This window comes from Amphiprion ocellaris, chromosome 18, assembly GCF_022539595.1.
Source record: "Amphiprion ocellaris isolate individual 3 ecotype Okinawa chromosome 18, ASM2253959v1, whole genome shotgun sequence".
Classification (NCBI taxonomy): domain Eukaryota; kingdom Metazoa; phylum Chordata; class Actinopteri; family Pomacentridae; genus Amphiprion; species Amphiprion ocellaris.
Window position 1 is genome coordinate 10675357 of NC_072783.1, and position 21170 is coordinate 10696526.

At 38.6% G+C, this 21170-nt stretch overlaps 1 protein-coding gene across 1 annotated transcript in view; it reads right to left on the reverse strand.

Annotated features, from left to right (window-relative positions):
• The window catches only part of ryr2a (ryanodine receptor 2a (cardiac)), a 200443-nt gene that overhangs the window by 111447 nt on the left and 67826 nt on the right, over positions 1 to 21170 (reverse strand). The window contains exons 3-13 of the mRNA XM_023264877.3: positions 16052 to 16156; positions 13989 to 14063; positions 13639 to 13717; positions 12331 to 12443; positions 10987 to 11086; positions 10613 to 10709; positions 8465 to 8539; positions 6481 to 6637; positions 6026 to 6190; positions 5224 to 5345; positions 901 to 1084 (exon numbers count right to left, since the gene is read on the reverse strand). Of these exons, the coding sequence (XP_023120645.2) occupies positions 901 to 1084; positions 5224 to 5345; positions 6026 to 6190; positions 6481 to 6637; positions 8465 to 8539; positions 10613 to 10709; positions 10987 to 11086; positions 12331 to 12443; positions 13639 to 13717; positions 13989 to 14063; positions 16052 to 16156 (1272 nt within the window). The remainder of the gene's footprint in view (positions 1 to 900; positions 1085 to 5223; positions 5346 to 6025; positions 6191 to 6480; positions 6638 to 8464; positions 8540 to 10612; positions 10710 to 10986; positions 11087 to 12330; positions 12444 to 13638; positions 13718 to 13988; positions 14064 to 16051; positions 16157 to 21170) is intronic.

The following is a 21170-nucleotide window of genomic DNA, read 5'->3' on the forward strand; positions in this document are numbered from 1 at the left end:
GCTCATTCTTCATACATATGAAATATGCAATGGACAGATGAAAATAGAACATAACACCTGTTGCCGTCATTTCATCTACAATGTAATTGTACAATGTGCTGTATTTTTAAAGGTACTGTATTCACTTTTAAAATTAGATTTTTAAAAAAAAATTAATTAGGAAAAAATGTCTACAAAAGGAAATTAATAGTAATTTTTAAAAAATTATAAAGAGACTTGCATGAAAAGTCTGCTTTCTGCTTCTGTGACATCTTTCGAAAAAAAAAATCAATTTACTGTCCAAATTTTTTAAAAAGTCTGTTATTTAAACAGCTACAATAGGAGACTGCACATTACCTTATTTAAAAATGTTCTGTTTTATTGGGATATTGAGAAATTGTAGAATGAGTCAAGTCCAAACTGGCCTATAAGCATCAAGGTGACACGGGGTATTTCAAGTCCCTCTTGGGTGTGTGGCTCCGATCACAAAATCAGTGTGAATATCCTAGCTTAACTTGATCAAAAGTTGACAGTACAATAATAAATCAGCATTGTGTAATCTATAACAAAATAAATATTTAAGCATTGTAAATGTATAACATAAAGTGAAATTCATTAGCAAAATGCAGCAAAACCCTATCAAAATGGGAAGCAAATTTTAATTTACAACAAATGAAAATTATACTGGTCAGAGAGTCAAGTTTTGGTAAGCCACATTAATCTCTATTGCCAATGCTTCTGACAACACATAATCTTAGATGGACAGTCATGCATGCTATTGGTGCTTGGTCCGTAAGTGACTTAAGATGTTGGCATAACCATGTAACTTCACACTTTATCTTGAGTAATGTTTCTTTTGATGCATTAGGAAACAGATTCTGAACAGGAAATACATAAGACCAGCACACAGGCAGTCCTTACCTCCTCCTGGAAGAGGTTCTGGCGATTCTTCAGAGCCCTCAGTCGGTTCTGCTTGTCTTCATGCTCCAGATGATCTCCAGCTGGTTGGAAGTAGCCAATCAGATCCTGCAGACTCAGGCTGACTGAATCTATTGGTAGATCCAAGGTAGAGCTCTTTCCCTTTTTTCTTAGTTTGTCCAGACCCCTGCAGAACACACATATCAATCACCACCATTAGAATGTGAGAAGAGGAGACTGTGATGACTGACACCTAGAATGTATGTGCAATAGGATTTGCTAGAAATAAGATATTTTATTTCTACAGCATGTCTTTGCTCAGAATTACAATGATTGCAGGGTACGGACTCTTACAACAGTTGGTTGTGAAAAGCTTGTCAGTCTGTGAGCTGATCATTTATGCACACCTCCCTGCTCCTTCACTTCAGAATGGGGATTAAGATTCAGGGTGTCAATTCAAATGGCTCCTATCTGGGACAAAAAATGGAAGCGGATTTTCTAAAAATACAGATGTACAGGTAGACAGTGGCCCCAAAAACTATTTGGCTACTTAATCCCAATAAGTATGAATTTAACTGCATTAATTGCATGACAAAATATCAAATGAATTGGCATTTCTTTAAAAGAAAGAACACAGTTTGTTAGGTTAAAATGACAAAACAATAAATACCCAAAGAAAAGGATTTGGACACCCAATGGTGGTTTCATTAAAGATCACAGTTAAAACTGTGTTTCCACTGATCAGTGCTTCCAGTGGTCTTGGAGTTCAATCTACTGATTCTTGTTGATCCTTGCTGTGATTTGTTATCTGGTTTTCTTGATTTACTTAGTTATCTCTCCCAATTCTAGTCATTCTAGGAGTGCCTGTGCACTTTATGCATTTCAAAATTAAATTCTGATAAATTTTACTTAGTTCAAAAGAATTCCTGAAAAAAAAATTGATATCAAATTGAAACCATCTTCTTTGCTGTGGTGTGCTGGGGCACAGGCATTAAGGAAAAGGACAGCAACAGACTGAATAAACTCAGGAAAAATCAGGAAAGCTCAGTCTGTGGTTGGCTGTCAGTTGGCCACTCTGGAGGAGGTGGTGGAGCAGAGGATGCTGACCAAACTACTGGCCGTTACAGGAGGTCATTCCTCCCCACAGCAATAAGACTCTTCAATATGTCTGTGTCTGGCAGTTCACAAAAACACTATCACTCTGCCTGCTGACTAAACCACTGTACATACTGGGCACCTTACATTCTAAATGTTATTCATTACATCTGTAAATTTATCTGCGCCTATTTATATCATTGCACATCTAAGTACATTCTCATTTGCACACTTATGTATCATTCTTGTATATTCTTGTATATTTTGTTATTTTTTTCTTTCTATATTATATTTTAATCTATTTTATTTTGTTTTATGTTATCTTCACTTTATGTCTGACCCTAATATTCTGTGTTGTCTTGTTTACCCCTTGTTGTTGAATACCCAGCTGCTATAACAACTGAATTTCCCTCTGGGGATTAATAAACTCCAAGTTTAAAATATATTTGTTTAGAGTAATATCAATTTATTAAAAATAGAACATGTAAAATAAGAGATTGCATTAAATATTCATTCACTAAAAAGCAACTAACCTAAGTCACACAATTAGTGAGTGCAGTCATCTGAGTTCAATGGATGTGTCTCAAGTGATTGTAGTATTAAGACATATGTGCCTGGCAGGGCCAGTCACTGGTGAGTAAATACTCCTGGCTGTAACCGCAGCATGAAGACAAAACAGCACTCCAAGCAACTCTGGGAAAAGGTTATTTAAAAGGCATAAGTCAGCGGATGGATACAAAAAAAATTCAGGTCACTGAATATGTCTTGGAGTACAGTTAAATTCCTCATTAAGAAATTGAAGCATACATATAATTCTGCCTGGAGTAGCCCTTCCTCAAAAACTGAGTGACTGTGCAAGAAAGATGCAGATGAGGGAGTCCACCAAGACTCCTCTGAAGGATTTACAAGCTTAAGCAGCTGAGAAGGGAGGCCATGCATACAGTGGCTGTTGTCCAGGTTCCTCACCAGTCAAACCTTTATAGAGGAGTGGCAAAAAATAGCCACTGTTGAAAAGAGCTCATATTAAATCTATGCTCAAGTTTGCCAAAAAGCATGTGGGAGAGCAAGGCTGAATGACTATCGCCCGGTTTCACTCACCCCCATCATCATAAAGTGCTTCAAGAGGCAGGTCCTCACTAATCTGTAAAGCTATCCACCTCCCACACTGGACCCTGTTATAATCGCCTACCACCAGGAACAGGAGCACTGAGGACACCATCTCCCTAGTGCTTCCCTTCGCCCTGTCCCACCTGCTCAACAAACTATTTGGGAATGCTGTTCATTGGTTTCAGCTCAGTATTCAACATCATTATCACTTCCAAAGTCGTTGCCAAACTCAGTGAGCTTGGCATCAACTCCTCCCTCTGCTGCTGGATACTGGACTTCCTGACCAACAGACCACAGTTTGTTAGGTTAGGAGATCACACCTCCTCAACCCTTACTCGGAACAGTGGCATTCCATTGTGCTGCATCTTAAGTCCTCTCCTCTACTTCCTGTTCGCCTCCGACTGCATGCCTGTACAGGTTTCCAACATGAGCCTCATCAGCAATAGGGATGAGTCTTCCTACAGGGAAGAGGTCTAACAATGTCTAGCGTTGTCGGTAGCCAATAACAACCTGGCCCTCAAAACCAGCTAGATCACCACCCACATCAAAGGATGGTTAATTAGATTTACCATGGTTCAATGTCGCAAACATTAAAAGGGCAAAGCTTTCAAAGAGGACATAAATACTTTATACTGGCACTAAAGAAAGTCAGTTAGCCTAAGCAGAGTGTAGTTCATCATATTAACAATGAACCTGCTTTGCTAAGCTTGACAATCAATTAACCAAATACCCTTAAGTTGAAAGACTGATCCTTTATTTTAGAAAATATTTTTTGGAATAAACAGCTGAATAACAGCTGCCTGTTGCTTTACATAAACAGTCACATGGTGTAGAATCATCTCCTCATATATAGAAAATATCTGCATTTTCTTTCTACATTGGCAGTACTTTAAATGTTTCTCATTTACCCAAGATGTCAAAGATGCAAATTATTTGTACACATTACTACATTGCAAGTCAGGAGAGCAAGACTCTATTTTCTAAAACGTCAGGCCCATGTTCCTGGTATGACCTGTAGCTTCTTCTTGTGAAGTTAGGTGACCATTCTTGTGGCTTAACATTTCTTCTGCAAAATTTTGTCTCACTGTACAGACTGCATTTACACTTCCCATTGCGCTTTGGGTGAAACAATATGTTTTTCTGTTGACTAGATAAGTTATCCAGATACAGACTGCATGCTAACGCCAGACATAAATGTTGTTTACATGCACACAAGAATGCATTTTAGGTGACTGGTCATCTTGATCCTGCTCGGTCTGACACAGCTGCCTGGATTTATTGGGAAGAAACCTCAGGAGCAACGTCTGTTTTAGAAGTGTATCAATGTTTTTTTCTTTAATAAATCCCTGTCAAGGGCAAAATGTCACTTTTCTGATCATTATACTGCTGCTTGTGTTTTACGTAACCTGATACACACTTCTGCCTCATCCTCTGCTAACATTTTAACCCTCATTTATAAATCACTCATTGAATCCATCCTCACCTATAACATCTCAACCTTGTTCAACTTCCTCACAATCAAACACAAAAAAAAACTCTACTGAATAATAAATCAGGCCAGTAAAATTACTCAAACAGCCCAACCCCCTCTGTGTAAACTGTATGGATGTTCAGTGATGAGGAAAGCCACCTTCATCACTGAGGACTCCACACATCCCCTCCACCACTCCTTCATGCTGCTGCCATCAGGCAGACGCTACAGATCCCCACTGGCCAGGAAAACATCTACAAAAAAATCTTTCATTCTTTCTGCAATAGCTGTTCTTAACAACACAAAATAGACTGTACTGTGTTTTTAATTATTTTATATGCTTTACTTGTTTTTGTTTATTGTACTGTTTCTGATGTGAGGGTGTTTTCAATGCTTGAATGTGGTGTTAAACTTTGTCTACCAGCCATGACAAAAGTAATCCCCAAAATTTCAGTTTTTACTTGGAACAGACAATAAAGTTATCGATCGATCGATCTATCTATCTATCTATCTATCTATCTATCTATCTATCTATCTATCTATCTATCTATCTATCTATCTATCTATCTATCTATCTATCTATCTAATTAACACACTTGCTATGCCTCTTTTGGGATCACTGCACTGTATGGGGTTGGTGTGTGATGATCCACCTGATGAAGAGGTTGAACAGAAAGACAGTACTCCGGATGACCCTGGCAGTGCGGCTCTCCTCGTGTTGTGACCGAGACAACGTCAGTCCATCGTCCATGTGACCCTCATGGTGCATGATGGCCTGAAGTGAGAAAGTTTCTTCTTAAATATGAATCAAAAGTTGGCCTCTCCTCTTATTATTATCAAATGAATTCAAGCATTTTCACTTCATAGAGTAAGCAGCTGCTTGTCAAACCATTTTGTAAAATCTGACCTGTTTTTAAATAAAGTACAATGGTGGAGAATTGTTTATTGCGTGAACATGGATGAATGCTATCCAACATTTTGTGGAAATGTTTTAGCTGAAATAGTTCAGCTTCTGAAAATAATGAAGACCTTTAGAAATTGTGTCACCTCTTTTCCATCAGCTATGACCATAGTAGCTGAGAACCAGCTTACCTGTTTATTAATAGCAGTAGGATCAAGGCAGCTGGGATGATTCTATGAAATTCCTTATTCCTCAATTCTTTATGAAACTCCTGCTTGAATTGCCCTCAGGAGACAAATGAAGTTGTTTTTTTGAACGTTTTTCTCCCCCCTCATCTGTCCTAACTTCTGTTGAGATGCTGACTGGACAAAGTTTTACTGTTGTCCCACTCAGAGTACAATTCATCTAATATGTGCTCTAAACGCCTACACACAGCCTATCTAAATACTATAACTAAAATGTACAGCAACCCCAGCATGGACTGTAGCTACAAGACTGGACATGGGTGATAAAAGCTGTAAAAGATGGAGATATGGCTCAGTGGGTTATGGTACCTTTCTCTGTACTCCACCCATACGGGCACACTTGGCATCTACAGTCTGGTACGTCAGCCAGAGACAGGTGTCAACATGTTGGATGTAACACACAGAGTCGCCATACTTAATGTCAGGAGTGCCCATCCCATCCATCTCCTTCTTCACACCAGGGTCTAACTTTTCCTGAAGTAAAAAGAAAAGGAGGAGAAACACTGAATAAATTACCTCTACACACAGAGCTGCATTACAGAATATTTTTGAAAAATCCAAATTTTTTAAACATGGACCTTGTGTTTTACTGCTGTAAGACCTTTATGGTCATTTAATGCAGTATGATGTTTGGCTTTGTTTAAAACTGTGAAATACTCTGACTTGTCTCTGTATGTACAACACAAACTTTCCCCGTTCTGACGCTATGATGTATGACATTGTAGCTTTCACAGATAGTGTCATGGCTGTCGTTGACACTGTACCTTGGAGGACCTGAAACAGAAAGCTGTAGACTTGACATCAGCTTTCTCTTTGTCCATCAGCAGCAGTGACTTGTCTTCTATAAGACTCAGATACTTCCCTGTGGTAACATGTCTCAGTCTGAACGGCTGACCCCAGCGAATATGACTCCCACTCCACCTAGACATAAACAAGGCACAAGTCAGAAGCATGAATGCTGCATTCTAAATAAATGCACAGAAATGTAAATATATATAAATGTCATATTTTGAAAATGGACAGCCCTCTCCTGCAGCTGTTCCCTGTCCTTTCTGCTCCAAATCCCTCCCACCAGACATAAATGTGTTGTAATGTGGAATGAATGTTGCACATTTGAGATGAAAAAAAAAAGATAAATGAATTTTGACAAAAGGCAACATTCATTTGTGGCTCCACAAACCTTGCCTTTTTTAACAAAAGTCCTCCATCTAGTCCATTACAGGTTCAAATCTTGTTTTCACCGTAGACTTTGTTGCTATTTATGCAATCTCATCCGATTCTTAAAGGACTTTTGAATGGCTGAAATCTCTCGTTACACTCTAAAGTCCTGATTCAGAATCAGGAGTAGGTGCAGACATCTAGTTTCTGCTCAGAACATTTGAATTTCAATACGTGAAAGGTTAGTATGGAATTTTGGCCCAGTGAAGCCAAAAAATACTGCCTATACCAGCTTTAAGTCCCTTTAAACCTACATTATATTACCCATGGAGCAAATGACAAACTGTAACATACTTGTTAAGTGATCATTTTTTTTTCACTTTTTATACAGTATGCATTTTGTTCATTTATCTTGGAACTTGAGTGCTGGCTGGCAAATGACTGTTCCTATTGGGTAATGAATGGTAACAAGAATACAAACATAATACACTAGTTATGAGCTGCATGCCCCAGTGATGCCTACTAGGATATGGTATGTTTCAGTTTTACAACTTGTAAACTCTGCTCTCATCCGCCCACCAAACAGCTGACAGAAACAAGTAAAGAATAGCTAAAGAACACAATTTAGCAGCTAAAGGAGAGCTGGGGACACCAAACTAGAGCTAAAAAAAGGTGATTACTGGACTAACATACATGACTACCAGGAAATAACAATGTTACTCCACATCATGGTTGATAATAGATTACATCAACATTGTTTTTATAGTTTGCACAGTTGTGACATGATGACCAAACAAATAATCTATTTCAGTTTGTATTATGTACTGTTGAGGTCTCAATAAAAATAATGTAAAATGAGTTGCACAAGGTTGGAAGCCAGAAGGTTTGCAATCGCTTGCTCCACTGCACAGTAATGTGCCTTCAAGTGAAACAGATGTTCTCTGCAACAGCAGCAAGACTTCAGCCTGTTTAAGGCACTTTTCCAAAACTGCCTTTTTTTTTTTTTAATTTTAGTCACCTGGGTTAAAAGACATTTATTCAGGGAGATATTATCATCAGACACGGGTGCAACTGATGACATACATAATGGTTGAATTACATTTATCTGTGCCTGTACCAAGAACAGTGCATTGTCCAAGCTTGCTGGCTGTCATGGCTTACTGAGACAGATGAACTGTATCATTTGTTGAATAAAGTTCAAATATTTTTGATGCATGTAAGGTATTTCAGGTTGTGTATTTAGGTTTGTGTGCTGCAAAAATGGTAGTGACAATTATAACTTTATAATACTGTAATATACTATGATTGATTAATTATTGTACTTCAAACTCTATTTTTATTAATATTTAAAGTATATTACTAAGATTGTCTAGGTGGACACAGAATATAAACAAATATAATCAAATATACTGCACTGAAAAAAGGGGAAATTCGAAATGAAAGCCTGGTTCTCTCAGGAATAAATAAAAGGATAGTTAGTGGCCACTATTTGAAACTGGATTTTAAATCTTCAGTTTGTTTTTTTCTTTAGGATTACCAGATTTCTTTCTTCTTGTGATCATGTGTACAGCATGTGTATGTTGTACTCACACCACCCGCAGTGTCTCCAGCCTCCACAAGGATCTGGCATGACTGGACACTGCTCCCCCCTCATAGTGTACTGTCCTGAGGGAAAAAATGACACACATCAAATTACATACTGTATTTTTTTCCATAAATACCAATGTACATTCCCATCTGTCAAATAGCAAACCTGGTTGTCTTAAATTCGGCAGCACCTGGATAACTCTCACAATAAGAAACCCCAACAGTCAGTCAGGAAGAAAATATGGTCACTGTCAGAGACATTGTTTAACTACATGGCTGGCTCCTTTGGTAGAAACTTAAAACTATAATTATTAATCATCTCAGCCACAGCACAGTGCTGAGTCTGTAATGGGAATTGCTACGTGGTCTCCCTGTAGGCCATGGTAATTTCCTCACCAGAGAAGCTGTATACTCTATGTATGCTACAAGGAGAAAGTCTGAGGAGCTCAGCGCAGACCTAAAAAAGCAAATCACTGAATTCATCAGTGATTCAAAGTCACTTACAGCCATTTCAAAGCAGCTACAGATCCCAAAATCAAGTTTGTAAATATTTTTTAATAAGTATGCATGGCAAAGTTGTGTCACTACCATGATCAGGAGGAAACACACAAACTATCACCTGCTGCTAAGAAACTATTGGTCAGGATTGTCAAGAGTCAACCAAGAATCACCAAAAAGCAGCAGTCAGTGTCCACAGTCAAGTGTGCTTGACATAGCCATGGGCGTTTCATTCAGTAAGTAGGACTGAAGAACCATGATTACTTTCATTGCAAATTTGCAATGGCAATAAAGAAATTCTATTCTGTCTTTCTCTAGAAATGGCACATTAAAGCTTGACTGAAGTTGGACAACAAAAAGGCCTTCTGGAAGAAAAATCTATGGGGTGCTCTGCTCTGGGGTAGTTTTGCTGCCAGTGGAACTGATGCTTTATACAAAGTAAATGGAACTAATGAAGGAGGGGGGTTACCTCTACATTCTTCAAGATAACCTAAAATCATCAGCAGGGAGGTTGGGTCTTGGATACAGCTGGGTGTTCCAGTAAAACAATGACTCAAACACACATCCAAAATGGTAAATAGAATGGCACAATCAAGCCAGAATTAAGAGTTTACACTAGTCTCCCAGAGTCCTGACTTAAACCTCACTGAGAATCTGTGGACTGTGATGATGAAACAAGTCTGTGTCAGTCAGTCAACAAATTTAGTTTAATGGTACCAAATCTGTCTGGAATAGGGATCAAAGAAACAACCAGACACTTGTGGACAGCTACCAAAAACGCTGAGTTGAGATGAGAATGGCCAAGGGAGACTTAACCAAATACTACCATTTCTGTGTGATTTTGCCATATTTCAAGAAGAAAAACTGTTGTTTATGCCTGTAATACTTAATGGAATCAGCAGGTTTAAGAGGAAGATGTAATTGAGAATCATCCAGGAATGGGTGGGCTTGCAGAACTAATAAATAAGTGACTAGGGTGCTAAGTAGCCCTGAGGTTAGCGCAAAAGCTCCTGGGATGAGGCCAGATGCTATCATCACTTCTAAGTTAAAGTTCCTATGCATAATCCCTGACAAAAAAATTATATAAAAAACTTTAGGTAAGGTCAATTAACATTCATAACACTAAGTATTTTATTACAATCTATACATGAGTAAATACAGAATATTTGCTTGAGCGTGTGATTTTTGACGAGTAGTGGGGTCGTGTGTGCAGTCTGAGCCATCAGAGCACTACTGCAGTCAACAAACATGCCTTACAGCTCTCTGTGTTTGTGCTTCAACACAACAAAAAGAGCTTTTGGAGAGTGGACAACTTTGGAAGTGGACTGTAGGCTGCCAACACAATCACAAGTTCGAAACAGTATCAGTATTTTTTTTCCTAACTTTTGACTATGTGGGCAAGATCACATTTGGATACACACAGGACCATAGATAGCTACTGGCCAGTGTAATATGCTGTGTCCACTAATTATATGGCCAAATAGAAACATGTAGCTGAAAAGAAAAGACCGCCAAGAACTGACCATTGAGGTACACTGCAAGACATTTTCATAGACCAAGAAATTAAGACATCTAGTTCAGTCAGACAAATAGGAACCACTGAAGAGCACTAAGTTATACAACAGTCCAACAGTAATTATCAGTATTCGTTACCTCCTCTGCTCGTCCCCATGCTCCCCAGATGGAACAGTGAGACACTCGTCCATGTGACCGTGAAGGAGACGCAGGACATCCCCTCCAACCAGAAAACCTGCACACGAGAGAGCAGCAAAGCAGAAAAGGATAAAAAATGAATGAAAGGAGAGGCAGGGAGGAACAGTGAGAGGAGGGGTGAAAAGGACAGGAGAAGGACAGATAGAACAGATGGTGTAACTCAACGCAAGTAACTGTCTAGAGAAATGGACCTAAAAAAGCATCAGATAGGTGTGGATGTTACCATGTCTGCAGTTTGTTGTGCTCTCAGTCAGATAATCCAGTGAATTAAGCTGTGTGCATTACGTCAAACTGTAAAACTGAGACAGGTGTACCTTGTGCTACTTCACTGCCAGAACAGATGGGAGCCACACTCCACAGTGTCTGCTGGAAGGCCGCATCTACATGGAGACTGCCGTTACCATAGGACAGATGCTGCAGGAAAATACATGTGACAGTGACATTAGAAAACCCATTTACTGACAAACCAACAGCAAACGAAAATACATACAAAGAATGTTCCTGAATCTGAGTCTTGTATTAAGCCACTGAAAGAAACAAATATAGTGTGAGAGAACCGCTGCCTGTGCAGCAACCGTGATCAACTGCATGGTCTAATGCATTCAGTACGTGTGTAGTTGTGAACAAACGTCCACATATGACGTTCCACACTGAAGCACATCTATCTTTGTCACCAAAAAAAAACAATCAAGCATTTTGGTGATTTTATAGATTAATTAAATGTCTTCTGGAAAGATGACTAAATTTGCTGACTGAAGAAATATAAACTATGTGCTTTCAGTTATTACAAAACAAATTACCTCTACAAATTTAAGCTGCAGACTAGGAAACCAAGCCTACATTTGGTAACTGTTAAAGCAAAGTTTACCAGTATTAAGCATTTAATTAGGACCATTTAGGTAACTGTAGATGGCTGTGATCATGTCATCATGAGAACCATCATTCACATATTTAAGTATCTATTCTATGCATCAAAAATCCAGCAAAACATGGGGTAATAAGAATTACTTTTTTGTCAGGGCAATACATAATTGTATCCCATCATTTCAGCTGGTTTGCCAGTTTCACATTCATGCTGGCAATTTCCACTTTTACCACATCCCAAAGATATTCTACAGATTTTTACTGAACTTATCATCATTTTCATAAAACCAGTTTGAGATTACGTTTACTTCATGATATGGCGCATCATCCTGCTGGAAGTAGCCATTAGAAGATGGAAAAGTGTGACCATAAATGGATCCATTTGGTCAGCAACAATGCTTAGTCTGGCTGCGGCATTCAAACAAGGACTGACTGGTTTTAAGGGCCCAAAGTGGAAAAAGAAAAACCATCATATCACCAAGAGGACTGGACTGGAGACACGAGGCTGACTGTGTCCATGGACTCATAGCTCTGGTGAAGACTCTGATCCTACCATGTGTTTTGGCACAAACAGAGTTTCACCAGACCAGGCTATATTTTTCCACATTTCAAATTTGCTATTATTTTAATTTTACTTGCTTGTTTAGATTTTTGTTATTTGCATTAAACATAACATTTATTATTATCATAACACAATAACACAATCAAAAGAAAGAAAGAAAGAAAGAAAGAAAGAAACTGTAAAATCTAAGTCTTCCTCTTATTACACATTCCCACATACAGCTGCTACTAACCAGATATCTTTCAGAGGAGACGCTGACCAAGATGAGATCATCTCCAACTCTAACCTTCTCTCCCTCTGAGCGCTGCTTTGATGCTGGATGGATGGTCCACCAACATGCTTCGCCTACAGACACAAATACGCAAGCCAACAGCAGTGCAGGTGATAAAACAAAAATGTGTCCATGAAACACAAACTTGTGTAATCATCTCTGTGTGTACCACTTTGGTAGCCTAGATTTGTCCTGCAGCTGTTCTGCTTGTTCTGAAACTATACCGTTATTTGCATCATTTTCACAGAAGCAGGTCAAGAACAAGAACACGAACACGGCAGACAGTGTCCTTTGCAGCGGCACATTGTTCTGACTTTGTGAAAAAGTGAGAGCTATAGTGGTTAAATAGCAGATCAGGAGTCTGAGACTGTAGACAAGAGGAAACTCTGTTGGACAACCTGGCAGTATCATGACATCAGTCCAAAACTGTATTCAACAAACAATAAAGAGATATTCATAGCAAAGAGCAGCCTGAGTTATAAAACTGCAGCAATATGAAGCCATCCCATGTGGCAGATTTGTGCTAATGTAGTCAGGCTAGCCCAAGCTTCTGTGTGAGTTTGCTCTATTTGATTGAATATCTCACATGATCTTGTTTTTTCTTCATATGAGCTGTGCTGATGTTGGGTTATCCAAAAAAACTTTCTAAATTACCACACACTCTACCACACTGACAGGATCATATATTAGCTTGATCACATTCTTTAGTCAAGCAATTTATAGTGAGTCTTCCTTCAAAATTCAGCCTGACATACTTGGATCCATACGGTCTGTATGTGAAATGAAAGCAGCATTAATATTTTTTTAGGGAAAAACGTACCACCAAGCTGACCGTTGCATGTATCTTTGTCATGGTGTGTTATTAAGTTAATATGGCTAAATCTTTAGAGGTTACCTAATTTCAAATTCAGAAGACAAAAAGCTGCACTAGAATTGATTTGGGTTGCAGTACATCAGATAATGTCAGCAAAACATAAGCAAGAGGGTGGATATTGTATTGTTTCCCTGCAAGTTTTTAACTTGTTTTTGCAAATATTTACATAAGCAGTGAATACTGTGCAGACAAAAAAACAGTTTGCACCAGATAAATGTTATATACAATGTCTATATATGCAGACCCTTTCCACTGTTCTGCAAATTACAAAGATGTTGTTGATGTTGACACGGTTCATGCTTCACACCTATTTGTCTGGCAATTCTTTGAGTTTCAGATCTTTTGTTTTTCATGGATCAAAATGGAGTGCCTCTCCAATAATAAATCAAACCCACCTGTGGTGTCTTCCTGCAGTCCCACATCAAAAGCCAGTTTGTCGGTGGAAGACCGGGAGGTGGACAAGCAACACAGGTACTAAACAGAGAAGTTAAAAATAAGACAAACAATCCATTTGATTAAGCAGATGATCTGTCAATTACAGAACATTTACTATGAAACTTGTGTATAGCAACCCTCAAACAGTTTCAGATTTGTAAACATTTAATGTGAGTAAACGTTGTGTCCTGTCCATTGATCCACTAACCCTCATTATCTTGGACAGTTCTTTAAAACAATCGTGGAATAGTTGGGTCTTCCATGTGCATTTGGTTTGCATTGGGTAGTGTGCGTGTGTGCGATTATTTACCATTCCACTGTAGGAGTGTCGTAGCAGGACAGCATGTCCGTACAGTAGCGTGCGATGACCCCCACCTTGGGCCGTCTGACAGACAGATGAAGATGAAGCCAAGAACAGAATGGTACATACAGAAATACCATCAGAACAGATGTAGGCAGGAACAAATTCACTATTATTGATCAAACTGTAAGAAAAATGGTAGCTATAGTTTCCTATTACCACCTTTATTTGATGTTATAATTATGATAATCTAGGGTTGCCTGACAAAACAAAAATCTGGATAATGATTTGAGCATCCACAGTTATTAAAACTGGATCAGGCAACGACTGACAATTCTCACTTACAAGTCCTGTCCTGGTGCTACAAATCAAACATTTCTTCGCTTATTTAACTATCTGACCAATCACAGGTTTTTTAACATCCCAAACAGCTGCTTTTTATTGGATATAAGTGATAATACATGAGTAAAAGTACTGTAAAATTGTAGAAATCCTGTTTGTTGCATGCTTCATATACAAGTATTTGCTTTTCCAGACCTTGACGTCAAGAGTACTAAGGGTTGTCAGTTCACAACATGGTATAATGTCATGAGAATGTGTAAAGGTTATGCATTTATATTTTTTTATAACTTAGTTGATCAGGCTTATTTACTTTGAAGCATAAAAGAGTTGGGACACACAAAACAGTAATACATGAATAGAGTGACAAATTACGATTATTATATACACACGTTAGTCAGTCTTGCTACTGCCATGGTTTGTATATATTCCAGTTATTCCAGAACCTTTTATGCCACAGGGCAAGTCTCCTCTCTCCTCTAGCATTTACAGAACTGAGACATCCTTCATCAGGCATGTCAAGATTGATTTCTGGGTCATGGGCAGCAGGATGGAGGACAGAGGAGACGGGACACTAAAATTAGTGGAATTAGGTGAACCGTGGGTCTCCCCCCTTGTTTGTCATTGTTTTGGTACTCGTTTCCTTTACCAAAGTATAATATTTTTGCCTCATTTGTTTAATTGGGTTCCCTTAATCTATTTTTGCAAAGTGCAAAACAATACAACTTGATTTATATGGCACTTTTAATACCCAAAGGCAAACAAGAACTAAATGGTTACAACAATAAAAGCAAGCAAATTCACAGTGCCAAAACAACAAAAACACTAAAACCAACTATCAAAAGCACATAGAATTAAAAATAAATAAATAAAAGAACCACAAGTGATTTTACAGGAAACTGTTGAAAATGATAAACTGGTAGGTCTGTCGCTTGGATATGAAAGTAGTCAGTATTATCACAGATCTTAACTCTTCTGGGAATTTGTTCAATGTCTGAGCAGCATAGAAGCTGAAGAGACTTTTACCGTGTTTAGTTTTGACCCTGTGAACAACCAGTAATCTGGAACCGGCCAGGCGAAGAGGTGTGCAAGGTCCATACTGGGTCAGGAAATTGGACCCAAACTGTTCAGTGATTTATTGACAGGTGGAGTTTTGGGGGTTTTCTGGTTACAACTTTGTAATGGTACTGAATATAGTTTCAACTAAAGTGAAGCTATCAAATTTGGAAAAAGGGGTGGCTTTCTCTTCACCCAAAGTAGCATAGCATACTGTATATTTGGAGGGGTGGTAAGCATTTCTTTGGCAGGTGAGATGTAAAATCTGAACGGTCAATATATTGTTTAGACTATGATGCCGTCTTGATTACAGTCAAACTGAATCACATCAGTGGCAGTAGCTGGAAGTACGCTCTGAAAACAGCTGCTTTTCTGCACCATAGTGAGCAAAGTACCAGTGTGTTGACACCGTGTAATAAACTGATGGAAACTGATCAGTCATCTCCTTTTTACCACTTTGAAGTGGACGTTAGTGCCAGTGAGAAAACAACCCACAAAAGAGGAACAGCTGCAGAACGTGATGAGTGATGAGATTCATTCCCTGTTTGTGTCAACTTTTCCCGTGTACCATCAGAGTAGTAGCTTAGCTCGAAAACATACAAAGAGCCTACTGCACATTCACCTCCACTTTCTTGATGCCGATGTGCTTTAGCATGCATGTGTGCGTCCACACTCACCCCATCAGCCTTCTCCTCTGTGTTGGCCAGCATCTCCTGAAGGGCTCGTACTGACAGCGACTGCTCCAACACAAAAGTGCAGATGGACAGATCGGGAGGCACATTCTGAAACAAGAACAAGGCTTGGATTATTTATAGATGTTTGGGTAAGGGTAAATAGGTGGCCTTCCAAAAAAAAAAAAAAAACAAAAACCTAAGGTGGCGTGTATAAACAGAAAAGAAAATATGGGAAACACGTTTTTAAATAGTCATTTATCCAGATAAAATTGTTCTACATTCAATATACAACAAGCCATCGGCAAACACTGAAAAAATTGTTATTTGAATTATTTTAATGTGTACATAGGTTCCACATAATTACAATAACTAACAGAAAGCGAAATATTTCATTCACATTAGACTGTTTGAAAGAATCACATCTATTCAACTTGATATTTTCTAGCAAACATAACAACAAATTGTTTAGTGTCGAAGCAATTTCATCACATCCAAGTATCAGATTTTAACTGTTATCCCCACCTAATATCCTAATTCTGACATTATTTAACCGAATTACATTTGTGTAAAGCAATCTAATTATGAACCTAGTACTAAAATTAGGTGTATGAATCTGACTTGATTGGTTAAAGTTAGCTGTATCCAAGAATAGACATTATTAAATGTTTGTTGGCAAATGTAAAATCATAAATGTCAGTTCTTTTTCAAATATATTCACCTCTGAAATTCAGCATGTAAATCATACACCAGCAGCAGTGGATTCAGGGACACATACAACATGGAAATCACACAACTGGATTCACAGCAGAAGTAATGTGAATTCTGCATTAAAGCAATTATTCCAAAAACATAAACTATCAAACATGCATTTTACATTTTATATGCAAACAACAAAACAATACGACCATTTCACTAAAATAAACCACACATGGCACAAAACAAATAAGACCTAGGGCTTTTCTGAAGTTTTCCCCAATGTTTAATTGTAAACATATTTTCATATTGGCTTTACAGATGAAGAAGAAAAACATAAATTAATAAATAATATCAAATAAGGATGATCCCGTGTAGTTCTGGGATTATCCTTGATATTTCTGATGATCAGAGACACTGCATGAGGTGAGATCTCGCATGGAGCTCCAGATCAATGGCGACTGATTGTTGCTTTTTCTTTCTTACACTTGTGAAAAATTGCACCAGCTGTTGTCACCTCCTTACCAAGTTGCTTTCCGATGGTCTTGTAGCCCTTTCCAACCTTATAAGGCTCGACAATCTTGTGTCTGACATCTTTTATTTGGCAAGTCTTTGTTTTTGCCCATGGTGGTGAAGTTGAAGAGGCAATGTGTGATTTCTTTCACACATTTACACGCAACAAGTTCAGCTCATTTTTTTCTAAAGCACAATGGGCTAATATGTGTGCCTGTTGGCCACATAGCCAACCTGTGGGAATCAGAATTCTTGCTGGTAGGAAGACGATCAAATACGTACTTCCCTTGATCAAGTGGAAATGAATCTAGAACTGTTGGATAATGTGTCTTTCCTAGATTTTTTGGTTGACGCAGTTAAACTAAAACTACTGGTAAAATTAGAGACCGCTTGTTTTTTTGTATGTGGCCAAAATCATGAAAATATATTGGGGATCAAATACTTATTTCCCTCACTGTAACTGTCCAAATGGTATAGCAGCACCACAGACGTCTCTGAAGACAACTGAATTGTCTTGTAGTTTAATCACTGGCAGTGCAATCTCTCTGATCCTTTCACTGAAGGAGCCTGTCTTTGAGAACGAACGCTTTGTTGGAAAGTTTACCTGCATCCAGTTCCATGAAAATCTTTTGGAATACCTCAAATGTGTAGCGGAGGTCAGCTGGGTAGCTGAGGTTCAAGACATATACCAGTCCGAACAGCATAGCAACTGTTCATGCTACGTTATCCAGATCTTGCAAGACCTCGATGCCTTCAAAGACAGCCAACATGTGATGGCAGGGTTTTCATTTTTTGTGTGACTTAAGTATAAAATAAATGATGATTTTAAAGATGCATCCTAAAAAGAAATCATTCAATTGACCGTCTTGTTTGAAATAATAATCCCTCTCTGATCCCAAATCACTACAAGCACAAAGGTGGCAACTGAAAATTGCCTCCTCTTTATGAGTGACTCTTGTGGAGTCGATTTTACTTTGGTGAAGAGTAAAGGCATTCCACATCTTTAATTTGGATGGGCAATGCAAGCATATACATGGAAGACGAAAACTACATCCAAAACATGGATGTTTTAACTTGTAGTGATACAAAAGCTGTGACCTAAGTTTCTGTACACCCCTTACAACTCTACATTTCCACCACCGAACCCTGTAACATACATCAAGATCAACATTAGTCATATCATTGAAACTTCAATCTACAATTCAGATGAAAGCAAAACGCCCTGCTGCACTACCAAAATTGAAAACACAGCATGGAAATTTGCCATCACACCTAAATCATTTATAAGTCTGTAAATATAAGGAATAACTGCATTTAAAAAAAAAAAAAAAAATGTTGTCAAAGGTTTGTTCAGAATGACAATGTCTGTCAGAGTAAAGCAAGTATATATATATATATATATATATATTTTTTTTTTTTTTACTGCACAACATTTTCCATCTGTAAACCAAAGTCGAAAATTACTTTTGGAGATATACAAGATTTTTTTTTTTTTTTTTTTAAAAACAAAAATGCTGAATTACAGCTTTAATAACAGTACAAAATGAATGCAATATTTCAGAATTTACCATGACAGAACCTTTCAATGTGTAGGCTGTGCAAACAGGTTGAAGGACCTATGGAAGAAAATATTTACGATGAGTGATGTGAGCTGTCCACTGCCTAAATTAATTTGAAGTGCATAAATAATTAAGAAAAGCACAAAGCAAAGATGCAGCAGACATTCCCTTTGAAGCATCCATCCATCCATCATCTATACACCGCTCAATCCTCTTTAGGGTCGTGGGGGGTGCTGGAGCCTATCCCAGCTGACTTGGGGCAAAGACAGGGGACACCCTGGACAGGTCGCCAGTCTGTCGCAGGGCTACATATACAGACGAACAATCACACTCGCATTCACACCTAGGGGCAATTTAGAATAATCAATTAACCTCAGCATATTTTTTGGACTGTCGGAGGAAGCCGGAGTACCCGGAAAGTACCCATGCATGCATGCACAGGGAGAACATGCAAACTCCATGCAGAAAGATCCCGGGAAGACCGGGACGCGAACCGGGGATCTTCTCGCTGCAAGGCGAGGCGCTGTGCAAGCTCCCTTTGAAGCATTCCCTATAATACAGCACAGCGCTGGACACAATGGAGAGCAGTGGCTGATATTCAGCACAGTTTGTCTCCCACGTTAACAACACATGCTTAGTCTATTATATGTATGGACAGCGGAGAGAGCAGATAGAAAAGCTGGTAAACACAAGTTTACCAGCTGTGTAGTAAACAGTCGCGGCCCCCAGCAGTTGAACTTGCCACTGACAGGTCATTTGTTCCGCGGCAGTTTAATTAAGTAAGATTAAAAGTTTCACATTTGCTCCACGCGCGCACACATATTCTGATGTATTAACAACACTTACCGACAAACGCTCTCTGTGTCTCACATTCACGCCACTGTCAACAGACTCAGTCATGAAAGCCACACGGTTTTGGAGATATTACCAGGACAGACCGGCTCTCCACCGGCTGCGAGTTAACTGAAGCACCGTTGTGAACAGCGACAGGTCAAGCTAAACTAGCTAGGAACTGCTAGTGTCGGTGTTTGCTAGCAAAACTAGCTTTAAAAAAAAAAAAAAAAAAGTAGCGGATGTTTGTATATGTATGTACCAATACCAAGTCTAGTAGCTTTCGTGAACGCAAATAATGATGAATTTGATTAACTTACTTTTTCAGTAGCTCCTGAAAATACGTCCCCCGGCCAAAACGACACCTTCGCTCGTGTTCTTCTTCTTCTTCTTCTTCTTCTTGTTTTAGAAAGTTGCACCTTATTGGTGCATGACCTCCACTCGGCTTTGAATTGACCAATGAGATTTAGCCTTAGAAATTCAATTTCCGGTGGTAGCCAAACGTGATTAGATGGGATTTTTAATTTTTGATTTTAACATACATGTCACATTCTCCAGAAACACTTTAAATCTACTTGATTAAATCATGTTCAGAAGAGGAACAAGGAACATGAAAGAATTATATTACATATATGTAGTTAATATTTCTCCCCCATTTCTGTTTTTTCTTTCAAAACCAAAAGAAACAAAAACAAAAGAATATATATTAATTTACAAAGGTAATTTCCAGACACATTAAGGGAAAAAAAAGATAATCCCACACCTTCAAAATTAAAATCTCCAGCTTTGACATAATACTTGTGTTCTAATAAAACATGCATGCCCTAACTAGACTCTTTTAAATAATAAGGGATCGCACCCGTTTTCTACCCATTTTTAATTTTCTGCTGAGATACATTTGCCCCTTTGAAAATTCAGAACAGTCTCGAACACTGTATACTGAACACAAAGGACATTTGTGTGCAACTATAGAATTCTTCAATAAAACAAATGCATTCACTGCTACAATACTGTGTAAAATACACCACTGTAAATCACCAGTGAGCCCCACACAGGTTTAATATTAGGCTGGACTTTAAAATGATTCCTTCAACATGTGTCTGTTGTTGTGTTTCAACTCACAGACTCCAGTAGCATCAATACATGAGTCTGTTCCAGCAGAGAACCTGGCTTCTCACAGTATGTAAGTCGTGGCCTGACGCACAATCTGGAGAAAGGGTGAGTCCCATCAGGTGCTATGTGTCCAGTACCCCATCCTGCTAGTAATACTTTGTTCTCATCTGACAATGTCTTCCTGAATTTCTCCAGCATCAGTCCCACAACTCAAACAAATCGGACATCCAGTCTTCTTGCCAGGGTAATTTATTTGAGTTCCACCAGGTCTAGCAAGTGTTGGACTGCAGTTATTCCCTTTTTATTTAATGTCCCAGTCTTCATCGGCACCTCTTTCCAGGTGGTGCCTAAACAAGCACTGTTCAGAATAGGCTCCATTAACAGCCAATGCAAAGATGTGTTAGGGCCCAGCC